Consider the following 24,716-nt stretch of genomic DNA (forward strand, 5'->3'; position numbering starts at 1 on the left):
ACACACACACACACACAAGCACGCACACACACACACATATGCTCTAAAGTTGGTGGAAAAGCATATTAGCGGGAATATGAAGAATATTCAGGTAAAACTTTACACGTTGGTCTCAGGAAATAAACCAGCATTGATAGTTCTGTACAGATCTGCCTTTGTTTCTTGACTCAACTGTGTCTAAAGCTGCCCTGATTTCACCAACCAAGATGTTAAAACAGGAACATCTGAAGTTTCTGGAAAAAGAAATAATAAAAAAAACACTGGCCTGATATGTTTTTAACAACAATGTGCTTTTAGTTTCTCCTGAATGGCAAAAGTTTGCAACCTGCAATCTCAGCTCTAAATGGTAAACAAATCACCCAGTTAGCTTCTTTTAAGACCAACCAGAGGGAAAGTTTTAGTCCACATTTCTGCCATTAACTCCTGGAGGCTGTTCAGTCAGTTGTTCAAAGAAAGAAAACAGAGAGCAGTGAACACACTCCGTTCTGCTCCAGACTCGGTCGCAGAACTAGATGTGTGCAGGTATTTGTTTTAGAAATTCAAAATGGCAAACATTCTCAACCTGAAACATGGCCTTTCTACGGCTGTGTGCGGCCACTCTAAAGGCAAAGCTATCTTCAGCTACTACGCTCGTCTCCGGTCCAGCAGGTCGACTTCACGACAGACACACTCAGGTTCACTGTATTTATTCTAACAAGAGAGGAAATCCAGTTGGTGGTAAGCATCAGTTACAGACGGCAACAGTTACTGGTTGCTATGGTAACCGCCAACTGCCAAGAGCAGCGAAACTAACTTAATAGGCCAATGATAATAAATGTCTGGAGAAACGACTTCTTGACTAAGCAAAAATGAATTCAAAGAATAAACAAGCAGATTTTTACGAATTTAAAATAAAGATAAATTAAAATAAAACCATGTTACATAAGAAGGGTGTGGTTCTTTTTGCCGTGATCTATTATTATGTGTGCTAATGTTTAGGTGAGGGTCAGAATGAGAGGAACAAGTAAACTGAGTATAATGTCGTATCTGGGTTGCATTTAAGAGCCTGTGCTGTTTTCAGTCTAAAACAAACGTCTTGGGGTTTAGCTGCAATTTAGACCTTTGACTTAAAAGTACAGAGCATAGCGGAAAATCTGAGGGCGTCCAAGCAGCGATTGTATTCAGTTTAAAGGCTTTTTCCTGTTAAAGGTTCTTTTTTTAATGGCCTCATATGATGCATGTGCAATTACACCCCTGAAAACTTCCCTCCTGAGTGATCGGCGCTAATCTACAGCTTTAAACGCTGCGGCTCTACGGGTTTCCGGCTTTGAGGCAGATTTTGGATCCCAGCTGCAGGGATTTGCTCCCATTCAGCCAGAACATCAGTCAGCTCTCTCCCTGACTCTCTGGCTCATAGTTTTTCCTGGGATTAAAGAGTTTCTGAATTTGTTCATGAACTTGTCTTTGCATGTAGTGGCAATCATTTAGTGCCACAGATTTATTGTTGAAGTTTGCATTATATTCAATAATGCTAGCAGGTTTTTGAAATGAGCATCTCAAAGTATATTTAGAAAACAACAGCAATGATTAGTGGTTTTATGCTTTTGTTGTAAATATATTTAAGTTTCATAAACTTCTGTTTCTCAATATGACAGAAACAGGAATATCTCCAAGAGGAAACATGTATGTATTATGTGTAAATTAAGAGGGATTGCTGAAAAAGCCAGTATCTTGACGTAATCGGCTGGGTTTGGGTTGGAATAATCAACTGAACGTGATTCAACGTTTTATAACTGGGATTGAATTTGAACATTCATAATTGACTGAATCTTTCTATTCCACAGAATTCAATTGATTATATTTCTATAAATACATTGGATGTTTTATACTTTTCTGTAAAGCGCCCTTGGATTACATAAGTTTTGGCACTTTATAAATAAACTGAAACTAAAATAAGTCCATTTCACTCTAACTAAAAACATTCCACTAATTTTTTAAAGATTTTGTTTTCCTCATCAGGATATTTCTTGGCTCACATTTCTTTTTTGCCGGATAGCTTTTTACTTCAACCACTTCAGTAAGTACATCTTTGTTACTAGCGATTCACAAATGCGGGAATTAAGAAAAAGGCAAGTAAATGTGTTATTTATTTTTCTTACCGTCTTATTTTTTCCTTATAATGAAGCAATCAACATAAATTAAAGTTTCACTCCTAATTTAATAACAATCGATCTGGATCCAGTGGAAAAATCCAAACAACAGTCTGCCATTTTGGAGACTACTGTTAGAAGGTGCAGAATTGGGAAATTAATCCATCACAGTTTTGTGGTAGACATCCACTCGTTTTACCTGACAATACATATACACAGATTCTGATTTGTCTTTAGGAATTGTAATATACAAAGATAAGCAACATTCAAAGGATTTTTGAAACACTCCTGCTGTGAGAAATAGAAAATGATTTACAGCAGGAGCAGATTTGAATTTCCACTGCCATGCCAGAGAGCAGCCAACTAAGGCACTGAAAGCTCGACAAGATAAAGGAGAGCAACTTCCACGTTACTCTTATCTTTTAAAGTATTGCTCTCTCTCCCCTCCTTGCAGTCTGAATATACCTGTCCTCTTTACTTAAAAACAAGCTCTAAGTTTGTTTTTAAATACCTCACTGATGCTGTAAGTCACAACTCAAGAGTGTTCTAATGTCAGAATAAGATTTTTGGGTTTCCGACCATGTGCAGCTGTGTTTTCATTACAAACATGCGCAAAACATTGTTGATATTCCACCAGTGGCAAAAGGACAATTTTGCAGTTGTGGTGTTCCATTAAATAAGAGACACTATTAATAGTTTGTTGCTGCAATAAGTCATTAAAAAACACGATGTGCCATCATCCTCCTAACGCTTTTCCGTCTTTTTCATGCGAGATCACACGACTCGCATGATGCGGAACATTTTTTTTCCATTGTGGTTTTCTCACACTAATTTTGGTACAGTCGAAAAACCATCTCATTCTCGTGCAAAAACTTTTTATTAAAAAATTTGAGTTTTTCCGAAATTGGTGTATTTCCATTAGGCAAATTTATTTTTGTAATTCCAATTTTTGTCATTTTAAGGTCAATGAGAACGCAGCTTGTGAGACGTGAAGCTGTGAAGTGTCCCATGAGGGATAAAATAACATTATCCGACTGTCTGAGTTGATGAAGTGTTTGGTTTACTGTGTTTTGACGAAAACATGCAACATGTTGGCATCTACAACCCTGTAACGGGCGACCTTTCTTTCGGGGGGAAGACTACCAGCTGTGGGAACCCACCTGGACAAAGAGAAAGACGGGTTGATGTACCAGCTGCTCCCCAGCTGTGCACACTCTCGCCCTCTTGGCATCACGTCATCCGAGCCGCTGCTCAGCCTCTCACTGGAGGGAGCCCGCGTGGCATCCGAGTCCCCCGTCACCGTGAAGATAGAGTCGGACAGACTGGGCCTCTCGTGGTGTGCCAACGGGGCGAAGCTGAGCTGCACAATCTGACGGGCGCTCTGGCACACCGGCCCGTGGATGGCGGGCGTCAGCGTGGGCAGATCGAAGCTCAGGACAGTTTGGGTGCTGGAGGTCAGCAGCTCCTCGCTGTCCAGGCTGTTGTAGGACGTCCCTTTGGCTCGGTGGGACTCCATGATGCTCTCAAAATGGCTGCTGAAGGTATCCTCAGCGGCGCAGCGGGGTCCGGAGACCAGGATGGGGGACTTGAGTGCCGGGTTGTGGTTGTCAAAAAATGTTTCCATTGGTCTAAACGGGAAAAGGGTTTTTATGTTAATGGGACAAATCGGATGTTGCCATGATGAAAACCTACTTTTAGTGATGGAGTCCTGAATAATTAATGTGAACATGTGTGTTTACGACCAAGCTGGAAATGAGGTCGGAGGAGACATGCAGATTCAGATCCAGATTTATGCTGGAGCAAAACTCCCCCGCAGCTCAGTTTTCTTTTTATATACACTCACTGGCCACTTTATTAGGCACACCTTTTCATTTGCCTGTTGGCCTGGCTAACCAGCCAATCACATGACAGCAGTTCAATTCATTTATTCATCTGGTCCAGCAGCAACCTTTACTGTCAGATAGGCCAAATAAAACTCATTTGAAGGCAACTTGTAATTTTATATTTATATAAACTAATTAGTTGTCATTGTTTTTAAGAACCATTTGTTTATTTCTATTTTTAGGATTTAAGCTACAGATAAAATTGAGAAAAAAGAGGATGAATCTTTTTTTCTGTGGGATGGAAAATGACTTTAATAATATAAAAGTACATAGATTCCAAGCTAATGACAAAAAAGATTTTAGTGCAATTCTAATGACAGCAAAATTCACTAGAATAACTTTTAATGTCTTTTTTTTTTAGGAAATGCGACAAATATTGCAGGAATAAACTGAAAAACCTGCATTTGTCCGTATATCTAAATGTAAAAATATTAGTTGGTTCTTTTTCATTTTTAGCCAAAATAATTAAGAGCCATTGTGGAAAGTCCAAAGAGTCATTTATGGCTCCGGAGCCAAAGGTTGCAGACTCCTGATCTAGACTTTGTTAAGACAGCTTGTTGAATTTCTAACAGAGGGTTCGGACATTTCTAAAAAAAAAACAGGAAGTTGAGGCTGAAAATCACACAGGCTCACCAAAATTATACAATAAGAGATTGGAGAAATGCCGTCTGGTCTGATGAGTCTAGATTTCAGCTACAAGTCAGCTGGTGAGCCAGAACTGAAATGTTACTAATGGTGATGGTTATGTAATGCTGTGGGGATATTTTCTTGGCACTTTACACTAATTTTCTGATGTTTATTTCCATATTTCCAACAGGATAACTGACCAAATCACAGCTCAAATAACCTCAAACTATTTTCTTTAATATGAAAAAAGTTTATCATAGTCTGATAGCCGATGTGACCTTCAGATCTCTATCCAGTAGAGTATTTGGGACGTGAAAAACACATGAACTGCATGATATTTTTATGATGAAATGGACCAATACCTCTAAGGAATTGTTCAACCTGTAAGGGATTAAAGCAGCTCAGGGAGCAAAGGTCGTCCATCTTAGTACTAGCTAGGTGTGCCTAATAAAGTGGCCGATGAGTGTGTGTTTTCAGCCTGAGGGAAACTTGTTCACCTCGTCAGAAGATGTCCAAACACCTCTGGGTCCTCTTCAGCAGCAAACCGCTGCTTCCTGCTGTCGCCTTGCATCCTCACGCTCGCCCAGCTCACCATTTCCTCTTCCTCCTCCTCTTCCTCATCCTTCTCTTCTTCATCCCCACTCCCCTCTTCTTCCTCCCCACCTGTCCTCCTATAGGCCAGCCCCCTCAGAGGGCTGCTCCCCGCCCCAGATGGGCCCTGCACGCTGCGGTTGCTGCCGAAGGCGGAGTCGGCGTCGTCCTGCTCCGCCAGCAAAACCTCGTCGATGTCCGTCTCGCGGTAGCAGCGGAGCGGGACGGCATCCAGGTCCGTTTCGGAATACTTCAGCGTCCGGCGAATGATGCCCGTTTTGGGGGACGACCCGATGGCGGCAGGGGGCGGAGTCACCAGTTCGACCTCCACGTGCTGAACGTCGTGATTGGCCGACAGCAGGGGCAGGGAGGATGGAGGAGTCGGGGTGGGAGACTCGCTGGAGTTACCACTGGGGGGCGCTGTGGAGGCCTCCAGGGAATCTAGCAAGACGCATGATTTAATAATGTGAGGAAATGGAGCTCAGATTTATCTTTTATGCATACAATCATGGGAATAGGAGTGTACATTGTCAGTCCTAGGCGAAATCTTGCTAACCATGCTAAACATGAATTAAACAATCCATACTTCCATGTCTGAGCATTTCACAGTCTGAGCTTTTCATAAATGTGCTATTTCTTAAATCTCTAGGCATTTTAATCATCTTTCTCATAAAAGGACAAAAACCTCAGAAGAAGACACTGACGTTACAAAACGTTAACCAGTATGGAGAGGTCCTAGATTTTAGCGGTTGTACGATTTCTCTTGTCTGTAAAAACTACGAGTCATTTCTCCCGCTGTTGCTAAGCTTGTTTGTTTGTTTGTTTTAGTTGCAGAATGCTCTGCACTATAGTCCACTTCCTGCTTTTGGAGCGGTCTCCGGTCCATTTGGTGTTTGCATTTCCATTCAAACAGAGTTCCCTTCAACCGAACTTAGATCCGGGTTTTAATGCAGACCAGAGTTTGCTTTTTCGGTCCTCATCAGAGTTTGATTACACATTCACATCTCCTCTAACAAAACAGACTTTCTAGGCAAACAAACTAGAGTTCAACTAAAGTAATTGCACCCTAACACCTTGGTGAGATTATTGTAACGAGCAGAGCTGCTTGCTTGACTGCATCATGTGGATTGTCTTTTTGACACAGTTAATAATTCCCAGATTACTCAGCCAGAATACAAACTCCAAGCTTAACTGTAAAAAAAACGGAAACCGATGAATCAGCCAATTCATCTTTACATTTAAAACCTCAGCCAATATAATTTAAAGCCTGAAATGAATGGAAAAATTTGATAATTTGGACTTCTTACGGCCTAGAATGAAGACAGTTAAACGTAAGACACTTTATGACTTCGTAAGACTTTTTTTGGTTTTGTAAACTTGAGGGTAGGTAGAAATAACTGTAGATTCTGCAAAAACCAGATCTATGTATTGATATTAATCTCTAGAAACGAAAGAGGGCATACATTTTTAGTAGTGACCTTTATTGCTTTAAGACTGCATTTTAAATGAATAATAATCCTATGAGGAGTAAGTGTTAGAAGATTTTGCAGCACTTAAAGAGAAACAAGTCTCATTCTGTGGGAAGTCAAGTCAAACTGCAACCATGTGACGTAACTTATCTTTCCATAAAACTATGGAAGCCATTACTTTAGTTCGAAGACCTAAAGCTAGATACTGGAAGCAAAGTTTCTCATTCTTTCCTTTGCGCAATGTGTGCAATAGTTACTTTTATCCCTTTTGCCAGTAGCTTCCTCTGCAGAGGTCCCGAACAGGAACTCCCATTTGGCCCGAGCAATCTTCTGACAGTGCAGAGAAGGAACAGGAGCTGCACTTCCACTGTCCGTCTGCAAATAACACACAGAGACAAACTGAGGGTTAATCTTCAGGGTCGTATTGCGATTGTTCACAATGTGCTCTTCACTGAAGACCGATCTAGCTCTGATGTTTGTTATATGGGAGTTGAGTCAGGGAGCAGCTTCCACGTTGAACCAGAAGTTAACCGGAGGTTAATTCGCTCATTGACATAATTCTGATGTGTGTGTCTTACAGCTGATGAAACCCAAACATAAGTTCTTTTTAAATATTAAAATAAAAACAATAAAAGTAGTATAATGAAAGCCTATGCACTGTGTAATACAGAGACTCAGTGTTTGGATTTGGAGTCTTTTAGCATTGATTGCAGTTTAAGACTCCAGTTATCCTTCTGCAACTTTTTTCAGCACAAGTTTTTCTTTCATTAAACTTTTCACTAATATAACTGGATATATGTGAACATCCAGCTTTTCTTTTATCAGTGACCTTTTGCACTTTACCCTACTTGTAAAGGGAGTTGCTGACCATCTGCAGGAGTCAATGAAGCAGTTTTATCCAATAGCATGGACAGAAATTTGTGCTAGAAATTGGTCTAAAGTCAAGTTCAAGCTTTTAGGCAAGACTATTTGTAGGTTTTCATTTGTTGAAGGTTACGATGATCTAATTTATGAATGCTTTAAATATTTCACTCAATATGTAACGTTTTCAATTACATAAATTTATAAACTTTTCCATTTAGATGTTGCAGCTTTATTATGTTTTTAGCAGATATGATCTGTTGGAAAAAGCTGCTAAAAGTTTTTAATTCAACGCTCTGAACAGCTTTTTATTCTTTCAAATGTTTTTAATACATTAACTAACAGAGGACTCTCTAAATTCATTGCTCACCTGTATTCCTGAAGTGGCGACACCGGTCTCATTGCTCTGGTGACTGGACTGACTGGACTCTGGGGACAAGCAGTCTCTGTCCCCGAAGCTCCCCGTCACACCGCTGGAGCTCCGAGAAGAAGACCCCGTCATTGCTCCGTTCTGCTCCGCCTCTGGAGATTCTCCTGCCCTCCTGGGATCACCTCCATCCGCCTCTTCGCCGTGCCCTTCATCCTCACAGCTCTCATCCTCCTCTTCAGAGTCCAGCGCCACAGGCCCGAGCAAAAGAATCTCCCTCCTCCTTTGCTCGGCTCGTTTCTGCTGGGCCGTGGGGCTGAGCGGCCGCCTCAGTCGGCCGGTTTGCTGGTGACCGCTGGACTCGAACCCAGACTCATTCTCCAGCTGGTTCCTCCACTGCTGCCTGGACGTCCAGCTGACCGGCCCCTCTTCAACGCCTTGGTTGATGAAGAGTCTGCGTGAGAGCTCTGTGCAGTCCCCTTTCTCGAAACAGCTCAGGTCTCCGCTCCTGTCCAGGCTTGGGGACCAGGAGTCCCCGGTGTACTGGGGAGGCTGGCAGCGATGCAGGGTGGGGCTTTCTGGTGCTCGGAGCTCAACTTGGAGAAGCCTTGGGTCTCTGATGGGAGAGCTGATCTCAGTGGGCGGATGAGAAGGTCGGAGGACTCGAGAGGGGAGCGCCGGGGAGCTCTGCTGTGCTGATAAAACTGAGCTCTGATGCTGGGCTTCCTGAAAGCAATCCTCCTGACGTGTGCCATGAGAAGAGTTGGAGCTTTCCGGCTGGTGAGAGTCTGTGTTTTCAGTTGCTGGCATGTGTTGATCATTTAAAGGGATGTTCATCTTTAGCGTTTGCTTAAAGTGCTGTGCGTTTGGAGAGGACTCTCCAGAGTTTGAGCTGCTCATGCCTGAAGAATGGTTGTGCAATGAGGATCTCCTGGCCTCCGTCAACATCGAAGACACTCTGGAAGCTTCCTCCGCTAGCCGGCGGGCGACTTCGGGACTGTGAACTGGGGACGAAGGTTTGCTGCCACTCAACTGGTTCAAACCTTCGACTCCGTTATTGCCTGGTTGAAAGATTAATTCCTGCAGAGAAGTTTTCTTGTGTCTTTTGGTAGCTGGACTTTGTGCCATCCTCCCATCCTCTGTTGAACTCTGAAGGGGACAATGAAGGTCAGCAGAGGACATCGATTCTGACGCCTTTCCGGACTGGTCTGATCCAGGGATGTTTCTCAACCCATGAATAGCCTGACTGTTATCTGTAAGCTCTTTGGGATTCACTCTGATGTTCTGATGCTGGACTGGAGACCCGGCCCAGGACTGGCAGCGCTGCTGTTGACCGTACCGTGAGGAGGCTTCGAGGTCGAGTGCATGGGCCAATTTAATCCTCAGTAAGGGTGAACCGAACTCTTCCACCGCTCTCTGTGTAGCTGCTCTGCCAATCGGATCCAAGCGCGGCTGTCGAAGACCCGGGGAGAAGGTCTGCTGGTGACTCTCTGGAGATTGGAAACTCAGTTTGGGGCTTGAGCTGCACGACGAACCGGGACTTTCAAACCACACTTGGTCACTGAGACGCTTCTGAAAGCGTGATGGCGTGGACCGCTCATCTCTCGCTTGTTTCTCGCACATGGAGTTGCGTGAACTGTCCAACGTCTTCACGTTGGACTTTTCGACGTAACTGAAGCTGACCACAGATCGCTGGCCATCAGGAGGAGTGAGAGGGCGGCCGACTCTTCTAGAGAAGGGGGACGAGTGTAGAGGTGAGCCCCAGCGCTTGGTGGCTGACGGTGAGCTGCTGGATGTTTGGAGCTGAAAGTTGACAGTGTGTCGAGATGGAGACTGACTGTGATTCTGGTCCAGAACACATTGGGGACTTGTGGCAGTCCTTCCAGCAGCTGTCTGGCTCGCTAGCTGGGAGAGGAGCTCGGCAGGACTGTCCTCAACTGGAATCCTCTGAGCAATCCCTTCGTCGCTCTCCCTGGCCTGATCTGGGGCAGATCTCACTTCCACATAAAGATGAAGAACTTTTCCAGACTGGGACATGACCTCCCCTCAGCTCTTAATGAGGACACAGAAACGGAGCGGAGAAAGACTCAGACAGGGTGAAAGAGAGGTCTTTTCCCCCTCCCTGTTGGGTTGGAATTAGGTTTTTCTGCTGCTGGTGGTTTATTTTTAGACTGTCTTTCTTCTGCCTCCCAGATCGTCTGTGTGTAAAGCAGAGACACAGAGCAAAAACATGCCCAGGGGATGCCGCCAATAGCTCCCAACTCCTCATACCTGTGAATGAAAGAGAGGAGGCGTAATTAATATGCCAAATGAGTGTGAAAACCTGGTAAAGGACAAGTGAAAACACCCACTTTTCTGAAAGAAGCCAAGTGTGAGAGTTTTGTCCAAATGAGACGCAAAGATTTCCAGCCATGCTACTCTCAACAATGTTAAACAAAACTCAAATAAAAGTCATTCAGGTCCTCTCAGATTGTCCATAAAGTGATCCTGTTTTACAAATCAGAGGTTTTTTATTTTCAAATCTCCAAGAAAAATTAAATTTTTGGGGGGGATAATTTTCTTATCTTGGACAATTTTGACAATAGTGAGAGCTTCATTTGAGAGAATTTAACCAATCATGAGACATGGAGATGCCAAAGAAATTAAACTAAAACTAAAACAAAAAACTAACAGGTTTTGGAAAGAATACTGGATAGGAGGCTGATGTTAAGCCACCTCAACTCTATCGAAAATGTGTGTGTCATCCAGTTTAGCTATCCTCTACCAATTCTGATAAGTTTCCACACAGAAGCTTGTTGCTGCGTTCAAAAAGTATTTAATTTCTCTGCGACTTCCTGAGTTTAACAAAATATTATAGGCGTTGTATTTTAGCTTTAAGGTTCACTTCTGAACATGTGTGGATCTGGGTATTTCTGACCAGCATCATAATACAGCATTTAATTCTGTGCTGAGCTCATCCGAGTTGAATCCTTTGCAGCTGTCATCGTTACACCGCTAAGCTTCATACAGATTGGCTTTTCACGCCAATGTTGCAGCAGACAACAGACGTGTGCAGTAAAATTAAAGTCACTCTGTCATGGCTGCTGGGCCCCAGTTTGCTGCCAGCAGCAGCAGATTGGAGTTGCCGTATGGCAGCAGTGGGAGACAACATCCATGTTGAACCTGGCAACGTGAGAACAATGGGAACTTGAGAGCAGTTGGCACACGGGATGGGCAGACCGCCACCTCTTTTTAACCCCAACTGTTGTTTTAGCCACGACTTCAAAATGAGTCAGGCTCAGCTTTCCCGCTTCTGGCTTGCCTTGCAAGTTTAGTTGGCTCCTGTGAATAAAACATATGGCTTTTCACGGCAGATCTGACTCTGCACAGACATGAAAAAATAAGGATTAGGATTCAGTTCAACCTAAAGGAAAATCAACACATCAATGTGCAATTTATTTTAAATTTCTAGAAAGGAGAGTGAAAATTTAACCTTGTTTTATTCAATTAGCAAAAAAACAAAATAAAAAGGACTTTTCTTAAGAAAAATGCAGGATAGTCTTCTCTCTAAGAGTTGATCTTAACCCTTCAGGCTGAAAAAAAGACAAAAAAAAGAACATGCACAATGTAAATTTTGCTAACATCACTTTGATATATCAAGATCTGGGCTTTGACTAGGCTTAGATGATTTCTAAATTCTCAGCCAGTCCCTGGTGGTTTACCACAGCGCCTATAAAAATATTCACCATCTTGAATGTTTTGCCACTTTTATGACCAAAAAATCACTGTAATGTCAACAAAAAAAATAACAGATTTTTACAAAATAAAGACAAATAATAAAAATATTTAACATGTATTAAGTAACTGCATAAAAATTCACAACATTTAAAGTGACTCAGCCAATTAGTGCTAGTAGTATCACCATTTAGTGATCTAATGGCGTGCAGAAACAAAGCATCTCATGTTCTGGATAAAGATATCTTCACGATTTCTTCCCACTAACAGATGAAGTCTGCAGGAATACTCTGGCAGGTATCGATTCTGTATAGACCGGATGAGCCTGAACTCCATTTGTGCTCCTTCATCCATTAATTCATGCTCGGACTGAGACAGACTCAGTGAAGGCAGCGAGACTGATGACATTGGACATGGAGAGAGGGAGCATCAGAGAAAGCTGGAACAGGAAGAGGACGACAGATTTGTGTGTGAAGGAGAGAGCTGTGATGGCCGCCAGCCAGAGTGATCAGAGTGTAAAGTTACAGGAAGGAAGAAGGTAAAAGCAGTAAAAACGGATGAGACAATACCTCTGCCTCCATTCACTGCAACAAAACACACCCCTCCATTTGAATAGATCTTTTCAGTCAGTCATCTGAAAATAGAAAGAAGACGACACAACTGCTAACGTACCAAAACATGGCTGTCCGCCTAAACCGACAGGCTAGAAGAGGAAAGTTTTAATCAGAGAGCAGGTAAGACGATGACACTGAACTCCAGAGATCCACAGGTAACATGGTAGAATATCTGGAATATCTGGACTTCACAGATCTGGACTTTATGAAGGAGTCATGAAAATAAAGCTGTAGTGAAATGAAACCCATAAGAAGGCAAAAAGCCACAAAGGGGACACAGCAGTAAAGAAACAATAGATGGACTTTTTCCAGTTTCTGAGATTTGAGACCAATATGGCTGCTGTTTGCTTAAAATTCAGTGCGGTAGCAAACGGGTTTTTTGAACGTCTGTCAGTTTTTGTCTCATTATTGGGGCTTGCCATAGCAGTGCATAGGCAGGCACCTATTGTTCTACCTCTTAGTACCGTTAATGTGGCTCATACCGCTGCGTGCCCCCTCACAACATATATATCAAAACATGCGGCTTGATCCTGTGAGGGGAGATATTACTTTTGTTGGCATTTCGAGTAACTGTGGCGATTCCGCAAACACTGAGCACTTCTTTTTATGGCGGTTGGCAGAACACTGAGAATGCTGACACACTATTGCGCCCTCTACTGCACATGCGGAACACTTTCAGGTAGTTTACCCGTTCACACTGCAGAACGCATTAGGTCACAATTACTGGCAGTGTGAACGACCCCGGCAAAGAATTCGGAATTGCCAAAAAATCGGAATTGGGTTACTTCAGGCTGCAGTGTGAACGCACCCAAAGTAACAGTTACTAGTCCTTTTGGATTATAATAAAATCCCCTGCCCCCCACCCCCAAAGAAAAAAATAAATAAACTGGGCACACACATCGTTCAACCCCACATTTAACTATAGAACTTCACATATTTTGTTTTCAAACTCCACTGAAGTTTATTTCACACTTCAGGTTGCAACAAAACAAACTACAAACCATCTTCACAGTGAAACATTTTGTGTAGCAGAAATGTAAGCCATACTTTTTAAATCATCTTTTCTAACACATTTTGGAGACCATGAATCACTTTCCTTACATTTTAGTCATAATCTGCTGTGTGTTGATCTGTCACACAACATCCAATAAACTCTGATGTTTATAGTTGGATTTGACACAATGTTGAAAAGTTAAAGTAGTGTATACATTTGTGAGGTATATAGTCTAAGTATCTGGTATTTCCACAATTTATCCTTTCCACCGTTAAAAAGACCCAGTGGAAAATTTGGTTGCATGTTGCTGCAAACCAAAAAGCTCTTTGTGTGGCCTTCTACAACCCCAGCAGGTTTAATGAACCACAACGCTCTATTTTGGACAAATAAGGTGTCACATCTGGCCAACATGTCAGTGTTTCAGCACTTTACCAGCAGAGACAGGCCCAGTGGGAGACGTACCTGAAATAAAAAATAAAAAGTCCCTCATCTAACCTTGAATAAACAAAAAGTCACAGCTGCTCCACACTGATGACTCATCCTCTTGTCTTCCCCCTGAGACACAAAAGGACACACACGCACACACGTGGGGATAAACTCCTTGGGTCCTTGGCGTACGTGTCTATGAGACGTATCACACAGGTAATTAAACCCGAGGCAGCAAATGCATCTCTAATATTAGCTCCCTTGATGTGATGTTGTGCGGCTGGGGGCCTGTGCTAATATTAGCTCTCAGCTTGGCTGTTGCTGGTGCTCTACAATTTCAGCAACATGATAAGTTCTGCATTAAAGTGCTGAGGAGATCAAGAAGGCTTAAGTTAACCGCATGGATAACAACGGACATCAATGGGTTTGCATTAGCCTGACAAATCATTATATTACTCCGCTAGGAGCACCAATTGACTTCTCAAAAAAAACCTGATGAAAACACACCTCCAGTTCAAACTCCACTTTTCGGGTGCTGCATTACAATTACCCAAGTAGCAGCTTAAGCAGACTGGCTGGAACAAGAAAGGCTAGTTTTAAAGGGACTTGGTGTCTCCTCATGATGGTGCCTTCAAAGACACGATCACACAAAAGCTACGAGTCCTGTGAGTCACGCAGAGGCAGCAGGAGGTGTGACTGAGTACGGAGAAAGATCCAGAGAGGCTTATTGATGGAAATAAAAGGAGAAAGATATTCTATCAACACCACAAACGCCGTGACCTTGCTGCCTTCAGACTCCTCCACTTACTACTGTGACTCACTGAATGAAGAACTGAACACAAACAGAGGATCCAAGGATAATGGCTGAGCAATCATTGAAATATTCAGTCCGTTTAGCACAGAGGTGTCCAAAGTCGATCCTCGATGGGCCGGCATCCTGCAAGTTTTAGTTCTCTCCCTGGTGGTAGTAACAACCTTTTCAGCAGGTCAATGTTCCTCTTAGGCCTTCTAATGAGCTATCATTTGATCCAGGTGCGTTAAACAAGGGAGAGAACTAAAACGTGCAGGACGCCGTCCCTCGAGGACAGACTTTGGGCACCCCTGGTTTAGCACATCAGCCTATAAATGGACATCTTGACTTTTCATGGGTTGTAATTTAAATAAGTGAGAAAAGTTCATCTTAAACAGCTGTTAAGCAAATTTTGCCAACTATAATTGTCAACCAAACGCTGATTTTATTCCCACACTTGAGTGTTTTATATAATCACACAAATTTAAACACCCAGACAATCATAGAAAATCCACAAACTAGCTGTCAAATAACTTTTTTTTTATTAAGTGCAAAAAAAAAAAAGCAGCATTGCTAAAAGATTTCAAACAGCAGAACATCATGTCTCGATCTAAAGAAACCCAAGAAATGATCAGGAATAAAGCCATCAATGCCTACCAGTCTGGAAAGGGTTCCAAAACGGTTTCTAAAACTTTATGACTTTATTGAGCTGCAGCAAGAACCATTATGGAAACATGGAACAGTGCTGAACCTTTCCAGGAATGGGCGACCAAAATTACCCCAAGACCACATCAACAACCCACAAGGTCACAAAAGAGCCAAGAGCGTCCAAAGCCCGGCAGATCTCACTCGATTCAGTGCAGAGCTGGGTTCATCGTTCAGCAATTAGACAGAGACGAGGCAAAAAAAGGGCATTTATGAGAGCTGTAAGGCAAAAAGCTCTTGTCTCATATTTGTCAAAAAGCAAGTTCTTTATGGGGAAATATTTTGTGAACTGAAAGTACTCCAGTTTTACCAGCGTTACCTTTAACGACGTCAAATTAAACCAATAACTAAATATGACGGTGGTGGTGATGGTCTGAGGTTCATTTGCTGCTTCAACTTGCTGCGTTTACCCATCATCTCCTCCTCCATTAGAAAATGCTACTGCAGGAAGTCCGGCCATCGGCTTCAAGAACAATCCAGAGTACAAAAACAAATCCAAATCTGAATCTGAACAAAAGCTTTGGAGTGACCCAGTCCAAACCTGGACGTAAATCCAATTTAGATACCGTAATATAACCTTAAACAGACAGTTCATGCTCAAACCCTCCAGTGTGACTTAAGTACAGTTACCCTGTGAAGAAAAGCGGGCCAGAACTCAAATCAGAGCTCGGTTTGCCTCACTGCACCCCGACTGGGCGAGGTTAAAATTTTAACAGCATTTAGATATTTGGGAGTTTCTAAGCAAGGGATGAGAAATTAACTTTCCCCAAAGGCCGAACGGGTAACTTTGACTGTTCATCTGGTCACTGGTTCTAAATTAATCTGAAAAATAATTTAAAATTATTCATATTGGCTGCTAGTGACAGCTGTCATTGTAGCTGAATATTTACACCTGAAACTTAATGTCATCTTAATCAAAATAATTGTATTCAAGTAAAATAATTTTTAAAAGAAAAAGGAGGAATTCCCTGTACACTTGGACTGATCATGTTAATTAAGGCTGATTGAACTATGTTATCCTTAGAGACAACTGTTCTTTGTTTGGCTGCAGCGTATTGATTATAGGAATGTGGATTAGAAGGTGATTGTTTTTGACACTGTATCCTTCAGCATCTATTGCATTCAATGAGCTGAATTTCCTCTTAGCATGCAAAGCGAGGAATCCTGAGAGTCGGAAATATTGCAAAGTTATTAATGCTCAAATTGATACGGTAATGATGAGCTATGACACAGCTCTGCCTTAGAAGAAGTTATTATTAGAAGATATTATTATTATCATTTTTAAAAACTTCTACATTCTGTATTAGTCTCTCGTTTTAGCGAGATGTGCCGCTGGGCTAATGTAGCTGCCCAATCAGAGAAATGACACCAGTCGCCTTCAAATTAAAAGCTGAATCAAACCATCACATTATGCATGTTTTACTTTGTATTCTATACTGACTTCTACAGCAGTGACTGAGTTTGTGAGTGGGTGTTAGGTGAGGGGGGGGGGATCAGCATGAGACGCTGACACTGACAGGTCTTCTAAAACTGATCATACAGAAATATACTGTCTGTTCTCACACTTTCTCTCACATGTTATGATGTCACTTCTGCGTCTGAAAAACATAAAATCACACCCACCCACACAAACCAACACTGAGAGCTTCCTTTCTTCGAGTGCGGGACTCGGCGGTCTGCGTGTGTCATGAAGTGACACACACACACTTTATGACACATGTGTGATCATGTGTGTGAATCACACACATGATCCAGATCCACACATCTGGATCATGTGTGTGATGGTGCACAGCTGTCAGCTGTCTCAGGTTGTTGTGCACTCACTCTGCGCTGTCAGCACAAACCAGAGAAGCTCACTGCTACGTTTCCACTACAGACGCTCAGATTTCTCCCACCTCGCTGCATTCCTCCTGCAGGTCCCGTTTCAGTCTCACACTCACCTCTCCTCCTCTTGCAGCCGCTCAGTCCGTATGAGATTTACACCTCCCACATGGCTTACTTAGCCTCATCCGTTCTGTCGTTCCTTCTTCCTTCCCTCTCATCTTCCTCTCCTTCCCAGCAAAAGCAGCCGGTGGAGACCTGTCCAACCAGCACATCCAGAACCCTCCTCCTCTCATCTCATCTCCTCTCCTTCCTCACCTCGTCAACCAGCGGAGAAGCTCAGCCTATTAGCACGCTCCTATCCACCCATCCCCACCCCTCTCCCTCTCACATACATGCTGAGTCAGTGTGGAGTGCTTAACACAGGGGGGAGTATGCAAGGCAGCGGGGATGAGAAACGATTAAAGCTGCTGAGAAGCAGCTCGGCTTGGACCCGACTGTCCACATGGGGTGAAGCGGAGAAGAAGAAATAAGACGGAAAAATAAAGCAGCAGATGTGAGAGGATGGAGATAAGACATGTGGTCTGATCTGCATGTGTGAAATCCTTATTTAAAACAATTCAGTGATACATGAGAACATGGAAAAGATGAAGATTTGCAAACGGGGCAGTATCAATCTGCAGTTAATTTCTATAAATATGCAGCTCTGTAAAAAAAAGATAAAAATATGAAGAGCCCACTGAAACACTGAAAACCTCCTGGTTGTTCCACCAAACATTGATTTCTGAACTCTTCCTGAGTTAAAACATTAGTTTTGTTGTTTCGTACCATACCATACCAACTTTATTTATAAAGCACTTTAAAACAACCACAGCTGATACAAAGTGCTGTACATTAAAACACAGCATAATAAAAAAATAAAAAATAAAAAACTCTTACAGTTTAAAAACAAAAACATACACTCTAAAACTAGATCCCACAGGAGTTAAAAGCCAAGTAAAATAAATGGGTTTTAAGACGAACTTTAAAAGTGGACAGTGAAGGGGCCTCTCTGACCTGTAAAGGCAAGTCATTCCATAACTTAGGACCAATGACAGAGAAAGCCCTGTCCCCTCTGAGCTTCCTCCTGGATCTTGGTACCTCCAAGAGCAGCTGATCTGCTGACCTGAGTGACCGATAGGGTACGTAGGGGTGAAGAAGCTCAGAGAGGTAAGCCGGGGCAAGATTATGCAGTGTTTCGTAAAGAATACAAACTTGTTTTCTTTACATTATTGAGGTCTGACAGCACTGCATCTTTTTCATTATTTTCTGCAAATAAGCAACACAATTTTTGCTTGACATTTCAGAGACTTGTCAATAGTTCATAAGGTAAAAGAACAATATTCATTTTACTCAAACATATACAAATAAAGAGCAAATTCAGAGAAACTGATCATTTTAAGTGGTCTCTTAATTTTTTTCCAGAGCTGTATATATATATATATATATATATATATATATATATATATATATATATATATATACAGCTCTGTTTTTGTTTTTTTGTTATTCCAGTTAATTCCAGTGTTTAGTGTTCAGAAGTATTGGGTGTTTGGATGCTTGGGCGCATTAATCTTTAGCACAAATGTCATAAATAATTCACTTCACTTTAACTTTAAGTGTTTTTCCAGTCCACACAATCCCAGAATCACACACACCCGCCCACTAATATTTTGTTAATAACCACCATGTGTGTCGTACCCAAAGCTCACATATATTATCGTAATCCACCAGGTTCTAGCACAACATTTGAAGCTCAATCTAAAGCTGCTTTTACCAATCCAACGACGGCTCTGATGTGTGTTTGGGATCAAATGTCGTTGCACTCAACTGTGCGCAAAGTTCAACCATCTAGCTGCTGTCTGGAGTTGAAACAGAAGAAGTAGTAGTAGTACACATTCTTCATTATTCTGCAACACAGCAGCACCACTGGGTTTTCTCTTAGCACTGACTCTGGGGATGCAGAGTAGATTTGAACCAGAAGACCTGAAGTGTCTAGGTTTTGTAGTTTTTAAGCGAGAGCAGATTAGAGATAATCGAGGCGGTGAAAAATCAGGTGCAGTCGCCCTTTGGTCATTTCATTCAATCGGTTCCAACTCCAGGTTCGTATCACTTTGACTTCAACTTCATAGCTATAAGGCACACATACGTTTGCTCTAAATGTATCCCCATACCACTCCCTCTTCTTCAAAACATTGCAGTAACATTCGTTTACTCCGTCTATTGTCTTGTCTGATTATTGAAGCTACAGCTGAATCAACAGCAGAAGCAAAAGCATGAAGTGAAAGGCTCAACAAATGCAACAACAGCCTCCTTTTCTACTTCTTGCTAATCACAGATTGGACATGCGACAAATGACAGCATGTTTTGAATAAACATGAGCTAATTAACATAGAATGCAGGCTGAAAGCACTGAGCAGGTCAAAGGTAAAGGAGACAGAGGACCGCCTTGGAAACAAACTGTTTTTAATTTAGAAGAATTGACACACCACCACTTGTGCTCTCAGATGTGACTGGAAAAGAGCCGACAGGAAAAACAACAAGCTTCTTGTGTCAGAAAACAGCATATAAGCGCTAAACCTCTTATATCTTTATTTTAATTCCTCTCAGGAAATTCCCTCCGATTATTTTTAAGGTCCTTAATAGATTTTAAATCATAACATCGTAGTATCATGGAAACTTGTGTTCTTTGCAAAAAATGTTCCACCTTTTGTAAAGCTAAATGTCTGTTTTTATAACTTAATCTGGCTGATCGTCTGTCCCTCCACAATCCTCAGCCGTTTCCATTATTTTGATGTTGAGGTTCAATTTCTGCTCAACTTCTTTCCTCCATATTTATTTAAAGACGTTTGGGCCATATAGCTGCATGTTGAGTGTGATGGCCAAATCCATGGCCACACTCTGAAGTCGGCAACTCTTTTATGCACTTTTTTTTTTTCATTCAAACCCATCCTCTCAGGAAATTCCCTCCGTTGATAAATGTTGATCAACTAATAAATTAACATTTATTAGTTGATTTGGATACATTTGTTCTTTATGTTGGCGCGCACATTTAGTTAGCATGTGTATTTATATCAACTTAAGTTTAATTTGTTTGCTTGAGACTGACCTTTTGTTTGTGTTTTGCCGGTACTTACCTGCCTTGGAGTGGCCAGACGGGGGCCAGGGCTCAGCGGGCTTAAATGCTGATTGGACTACACCACTAGTTCCTGTTGGTAGGGGAAATTTGTAGTTTCTTTATTTAGATAAGTTTTGTATTTAAGTAAATATTAGTATTTAAACTATAACATTTTTGATTTTCATTTTGTGAGTCTTTAGTTAGTCAAACTTAGCTGTACTGTTATTTGTTTTTGTGTTTGTAATTGTATTCTGTTTAGTTACCCCTATTGTGTCTTAATTGGTCTGATCAGCCAGTATATAAACCCATCCATTCATCAATTTTCTTACACCCTTGTCCCTCAGTGGGGTTGGGAGGGTTGCTGGTGCCCATCTCCAGCTGGTGTACTGGGCGAGAGGCGGGGTCACCCTGGACAGGTCGCCAGTCTGTCGCAGGGCAACACAGAGGCACACAGGACACACAACCATGCACACACACACACTCTCACCTATAGGGGCAATTTGGAGAGGCCAATTAACCTGACAGTCATGTTTTTGGACTGTGGGAGGAAACCGGAGTACCCGGAGAAAACCCACACATGCACCGGGAGAACATGCAAACTCCATGCAGAGAGACCGGGGCCGGGAATTGAACCCAGAACCTTCTTGCTGCAAGGCAACAGCTCAACCAACTGCACCACTGTGCAGCCCTATATAAACCCCTGTGTGTCATTTCTTTGTTAGGTCAGTTATGTTTGTTTGTGCAGCCAGTTTGTTTACATTGTTGCCTGAGTTCAGTTTTATTTCTTTGACCTCCTTTATGAGCTTTTATATCCTAACTTAAATCAGACAAAACGTGGGCGGTGTGGTTCAGTCACGCCTGCATCCTGCTGGTCTAATCCATAACTAGACAGAGCGGTGCTGTCTCTTTTGACCTCTGCTTCGTCCTTGAAACCAGCAGCTCATTTATCCAAATAAAGTCACAGCTCAATGAAACATCAGCAAGACTGCAGAAAATCACCAACCATGATTGTTTCTGAGAAACAACAACTGCAGCAAATACAGTTTTCCAGCAAGAAATAAAACTGAAATCTAAACTAGCAGACAAGTGAAGCCATATATTTAGATGTCCTGTAAAAAAAGAAAAAAAAAAGGCAAATTTTGTTTCTGTGTCACTGAAATCAGATTAAACTTTCCCCCTTTTTTTGGTCTGTTAAACTAGATTTCTTCAAATTTGGAAGTTTGCATAATTTCTCTGTGTAATTTGGTAGAATTACATTTTAACCTGTATGACTTGGATCAAATGTTTTGGGTAATTTTCCACAAACTCCCACAGACAGCAGTTTGCTGATCTGATTGTGTGTCTGGTGTCGTTGACCATTTGAAGGCCAATTTATGCTCAAGCTTTAACTTCCAGGCCAACATCTTTATCTGCTGTTTTTACATTTCCACTTGATGTCACCTATTTTGTGAAGTGCACCAGTCCCTCTTGCAGCAAAAAACCAACACAGCTTCCCTGTTTTTCTTCAAACATAAAAATGGATAAAAATCTTCGTCTACTGAAAAAAGGAAAAGCTTAGTCTGAATTACTGTCACATAACGGAAAAGTTCATGTAAATATATAGCTTATGCGTTTGGGGGTTCCCCCTCCTCATGTTTAGCAGCCTGTCACTCAGAAACCGGGATCACGCAGCTTTCTAGAAACACGAGACGGGACAGATTCTGAGCCGCAGCAGCAGCAGCCCGTCTCTCTGCAGACTGCACCAAGTCGGACCAAGCCAACCTTTCAGCGGAGTCAGCACTACAGCAGATGCAGATGAGAGTCTCCTGGAGCTGCGATGCTTTCGTCAGCGACTCCGCTGCTCTATTTCAAAATAAATAAAGTTAAGGACAATTGGATTAGGACGTTAAGGCTGATTGACTCCATCAGCCAGCGCCGATGATCCTGGGTGAACTTGAGAGTCCAAGAGAGATGAACAATGGAGCTCATTGATTGATGAGGTTTTAAAAATAAACTCGGTGGAGTGACGAGTGAAGAACTGAGGTTGAATGTTCATCTCCACACATCGACAGTGAAGAACTCCAACATTTTTGAAATGCACTCCTTCTTTACATTTGTACTTTGGCCACCATTGAGAAGGCCACTGCAGAACTAATTTTTCCTCTGACCTTTTACTTTTATGTTCCCTTTTTTCTGCCTTATAGGTACACCTTGGTCACGTTACATTTATTTACAGGGATTTGGTCAACACCAAGGGCTGCACAGCTGTGAGGTGTAAGGAAAATTATACATACTTTTGAAATTTGTTTGACAATGAAAATCAGGTAATTTAGTTTAATTTCATCATAAAAACAGCATTTTAAAGTCTTTTTAATAACTTTAAAAAGGGTCATTGTTGAGTCTCAGCGGATGTTTATTTGTCAGATGCTCTAAAGCAGGGCTGTCAAACTCCAGTCCTCCAGGGCCGCTGTCCTGCAGGTTTTAGATGAGCCACAGGAACAAAAACACTGGAATGAAATGGCTTAATTACCTCCTTCTTGTGTAGATAAGTTCTCCAGAGCCTTGCTAATGACCTAATTATTCTATTCAGGTGCGGTGCAGCTGAGGCACATCTAAAAGCTGCAGGACAGCGACCCTCCAGGACTGGAGTTGGACACCCGTGATCTAAAGGAAGTCCATATTTGGTCAAATAATAAGTCTTCCCAACTTGTTGCTGTAGTTGCACCACAATCAGTTTCTGATTTTCTTATCAGTGCCTTGTGACAACTCCAGTCTCAAGATTGGGCTCCACTCAGTTCAAGCGCGCGCACACACGCACACACACGCGCGCACACGCACACAGACTCTTGTCCATCAACCAGGTCAAACTGCCACAGACTGATAACTCTTTTAGGTCCGTACATCAAATGTTAGTTACATGTTTTCAGTAAAGATTAAAGTTTCCCTTGCAGCCCAAAGTTTAGTCAAAGTATTAGAGGAGCACGTCTTACTTTAGCAGCAGTAAGATTTTTCTGCTATGTTTCTACTAAAACTGAAGGGAATCTATCAAACTGTCCGAAAGAGGGTGAAATTAATTTACACTGATAAAAAATAATTAACTGGGGTAACTGATTATCTGAAATTTGCTGCTTTAAACTGTGGCACACCTCAAGGCCATATTTTTCTATATAAATATCTTTTCAGGGAGCAAAGCACAAATCCTTGCAGCTTTGCTGATGACACACCACTCTATATCGCTGTGTCTGTTGATGCACTTTTTAATTGTACTCTAAATATAAATGTTCTTCAACTCTGTCGGGACAAAACTAAAGTTTCAGAGAGAGAAACTCACAGAACACATTCGAGTTCTGACAATACTCGATTCGTCACATTTGAGAGCATTAGATAGATGATCTCAACCCAGTGCAGAGGCTTTAGTTAAATGTGGAGCTGCTTGTTTATCCATCCATCCATTTTCTTGCACCCTTTTTCCCTCAGTGGGGTCGGGAGGGGTGCTGGTGCCTATCTCCAGCCAATGTTTCGGGCGAGAGGCGGGGTACACCCTGGACAGGTTGCCAGTCTGTCGCAGGGCAACACAGAGACACACAGGACACACAACCATGCACACACACACTCATACCTAGGGGCAATTTGGAGAGGCCAATTAACCTAACAGTCATGTTTTTGGACTGTGGGAGGAAACTGGAGTACCTGGAGAAAACCCACACATACACAGGGAGAACATGCAAACTCCATGCAGAAAGACCCCAGGCCGGGAATTGAACCCAGAACCTTCTTGCTGCAAGGCAACAGCTCTACCAACTGCGCCACTGTGCAGCCCTGCTGCTTGTTTAATGATTTGCTTTCTACTCTTTCTGACTGAAGTTACAGATACTTCAGAGTTCAGGAGAACAAGCACTAAGGAGTTCCAAGCTCATATTCACAGCGTTTGAAAAGTCTCAGATTTGGATATTGATGCATTAAGAATTGATCTTAAGGTGTTTTAACTGGTTATTGTCAGTCAAACGTATTTATCATTTACAAAGCTGAGATGGTTTGGAGATGGAGACATTTTAAGGGTATCTGAGATGGAGGAAAAGACCAGCCTGTCCAGGAAAGACTGATGGTGAAGGAGGACATGGAGATGATTGATGCAGCAATTAAAGCAACGAAGGACCAGGTGAGATGGAGGCAGGCGAGGAAGACTTTCACTGCACTCAGTGTCACTCCTAAATCAATAACTCAATCAAGATTTATTTTATCACTTTATTTGTTTTACGTATTTAATAATGAAACAGGTAGTGTAGTTATATATATTTGATTTGTACTGTATCCAAAATTATTTAGAGGTTTATCTTAGATATCTTTGTTTTTCTCATGTCCGTGTTTTTAGAATTTTAGTTTCTTCATCAGTTTTAATAAATTTGTAGTTTCCTCACTACATAATTGCATTCCCTCAGTTTGTCATCAGTTTTGTTGTTTTAGTTCTTTGGTGTTTTCATGTCTCTATCTTCTTCTTTTATGGATTGTTTTGGCCCTGGTGGCCTTTATTTGAGAGAGATCAGACAGGAAAGTGAGAGAGGGAGGAAGACATGCGGCAAAGGTCAAAA

General features: G+C 42.0%; 1 protein-coding gene across 5 annotated transcripts in view; it reads right to left on the reverse strand.

Moving 5' to 3' along the window:
• LOC103481754 (PH and SEC7 domain-containing protein 1-like) overlaps positions 1-24,716 on the reverse strand; it is a 78,169-nt gene that overhangs the window by 48,954 nt on the left and 4,499 nt on the right. For 3 of the 5 annotated variants that reach the window (XM_017310850.2, XM_008437482.3, XM_008437479.3), the window contains exons 2-5: positions 7,931-10,198; positions 6,957-7,074; positions 5,137-5,671; positions 3,290-3,757 (exon numbers count right to left, since the gene is read on the reverse strand). In XM_017310850.2, the coding sequence (XP_017166339.2) occupies positions 3,290-3,757; positions 5,137-5,671; positions 6,957-7,074; positions 7,931-9,964 (3,155 nt within the window). In that variant the 5' untranslated portion in view covers positions 9,965-10,198. Of the gene's footprint in view, positions 1-3,289; positions 3,758-5,136; positions 5,672-6,956; positions 7,075-7,930; positions 10,199-12,210; positions 12,276-17,110; positions 17,300-24,716 lie in introns of those variants that run through there. The other 2 variants (XM_008437480.3, XM_008437481.3) reach the window with 2 other exon arrangements.

The sequence above is a fragment of the Poecilia reticulata genome, chromosome 19 (genome assembly GCF_904066995.2).
Source record: "Poecilia reticulata chromosome 19, P_reticulata-male-v2, whole genome shotgun sequence".
Taxonomy (NCBI): domain Eukaryota; kingdom Metazoa; phylum Chordata; class Actinopteri; order Cyprinodontiformes; family Poeciliidae; genus Poecilia; species Poecilia reticulata.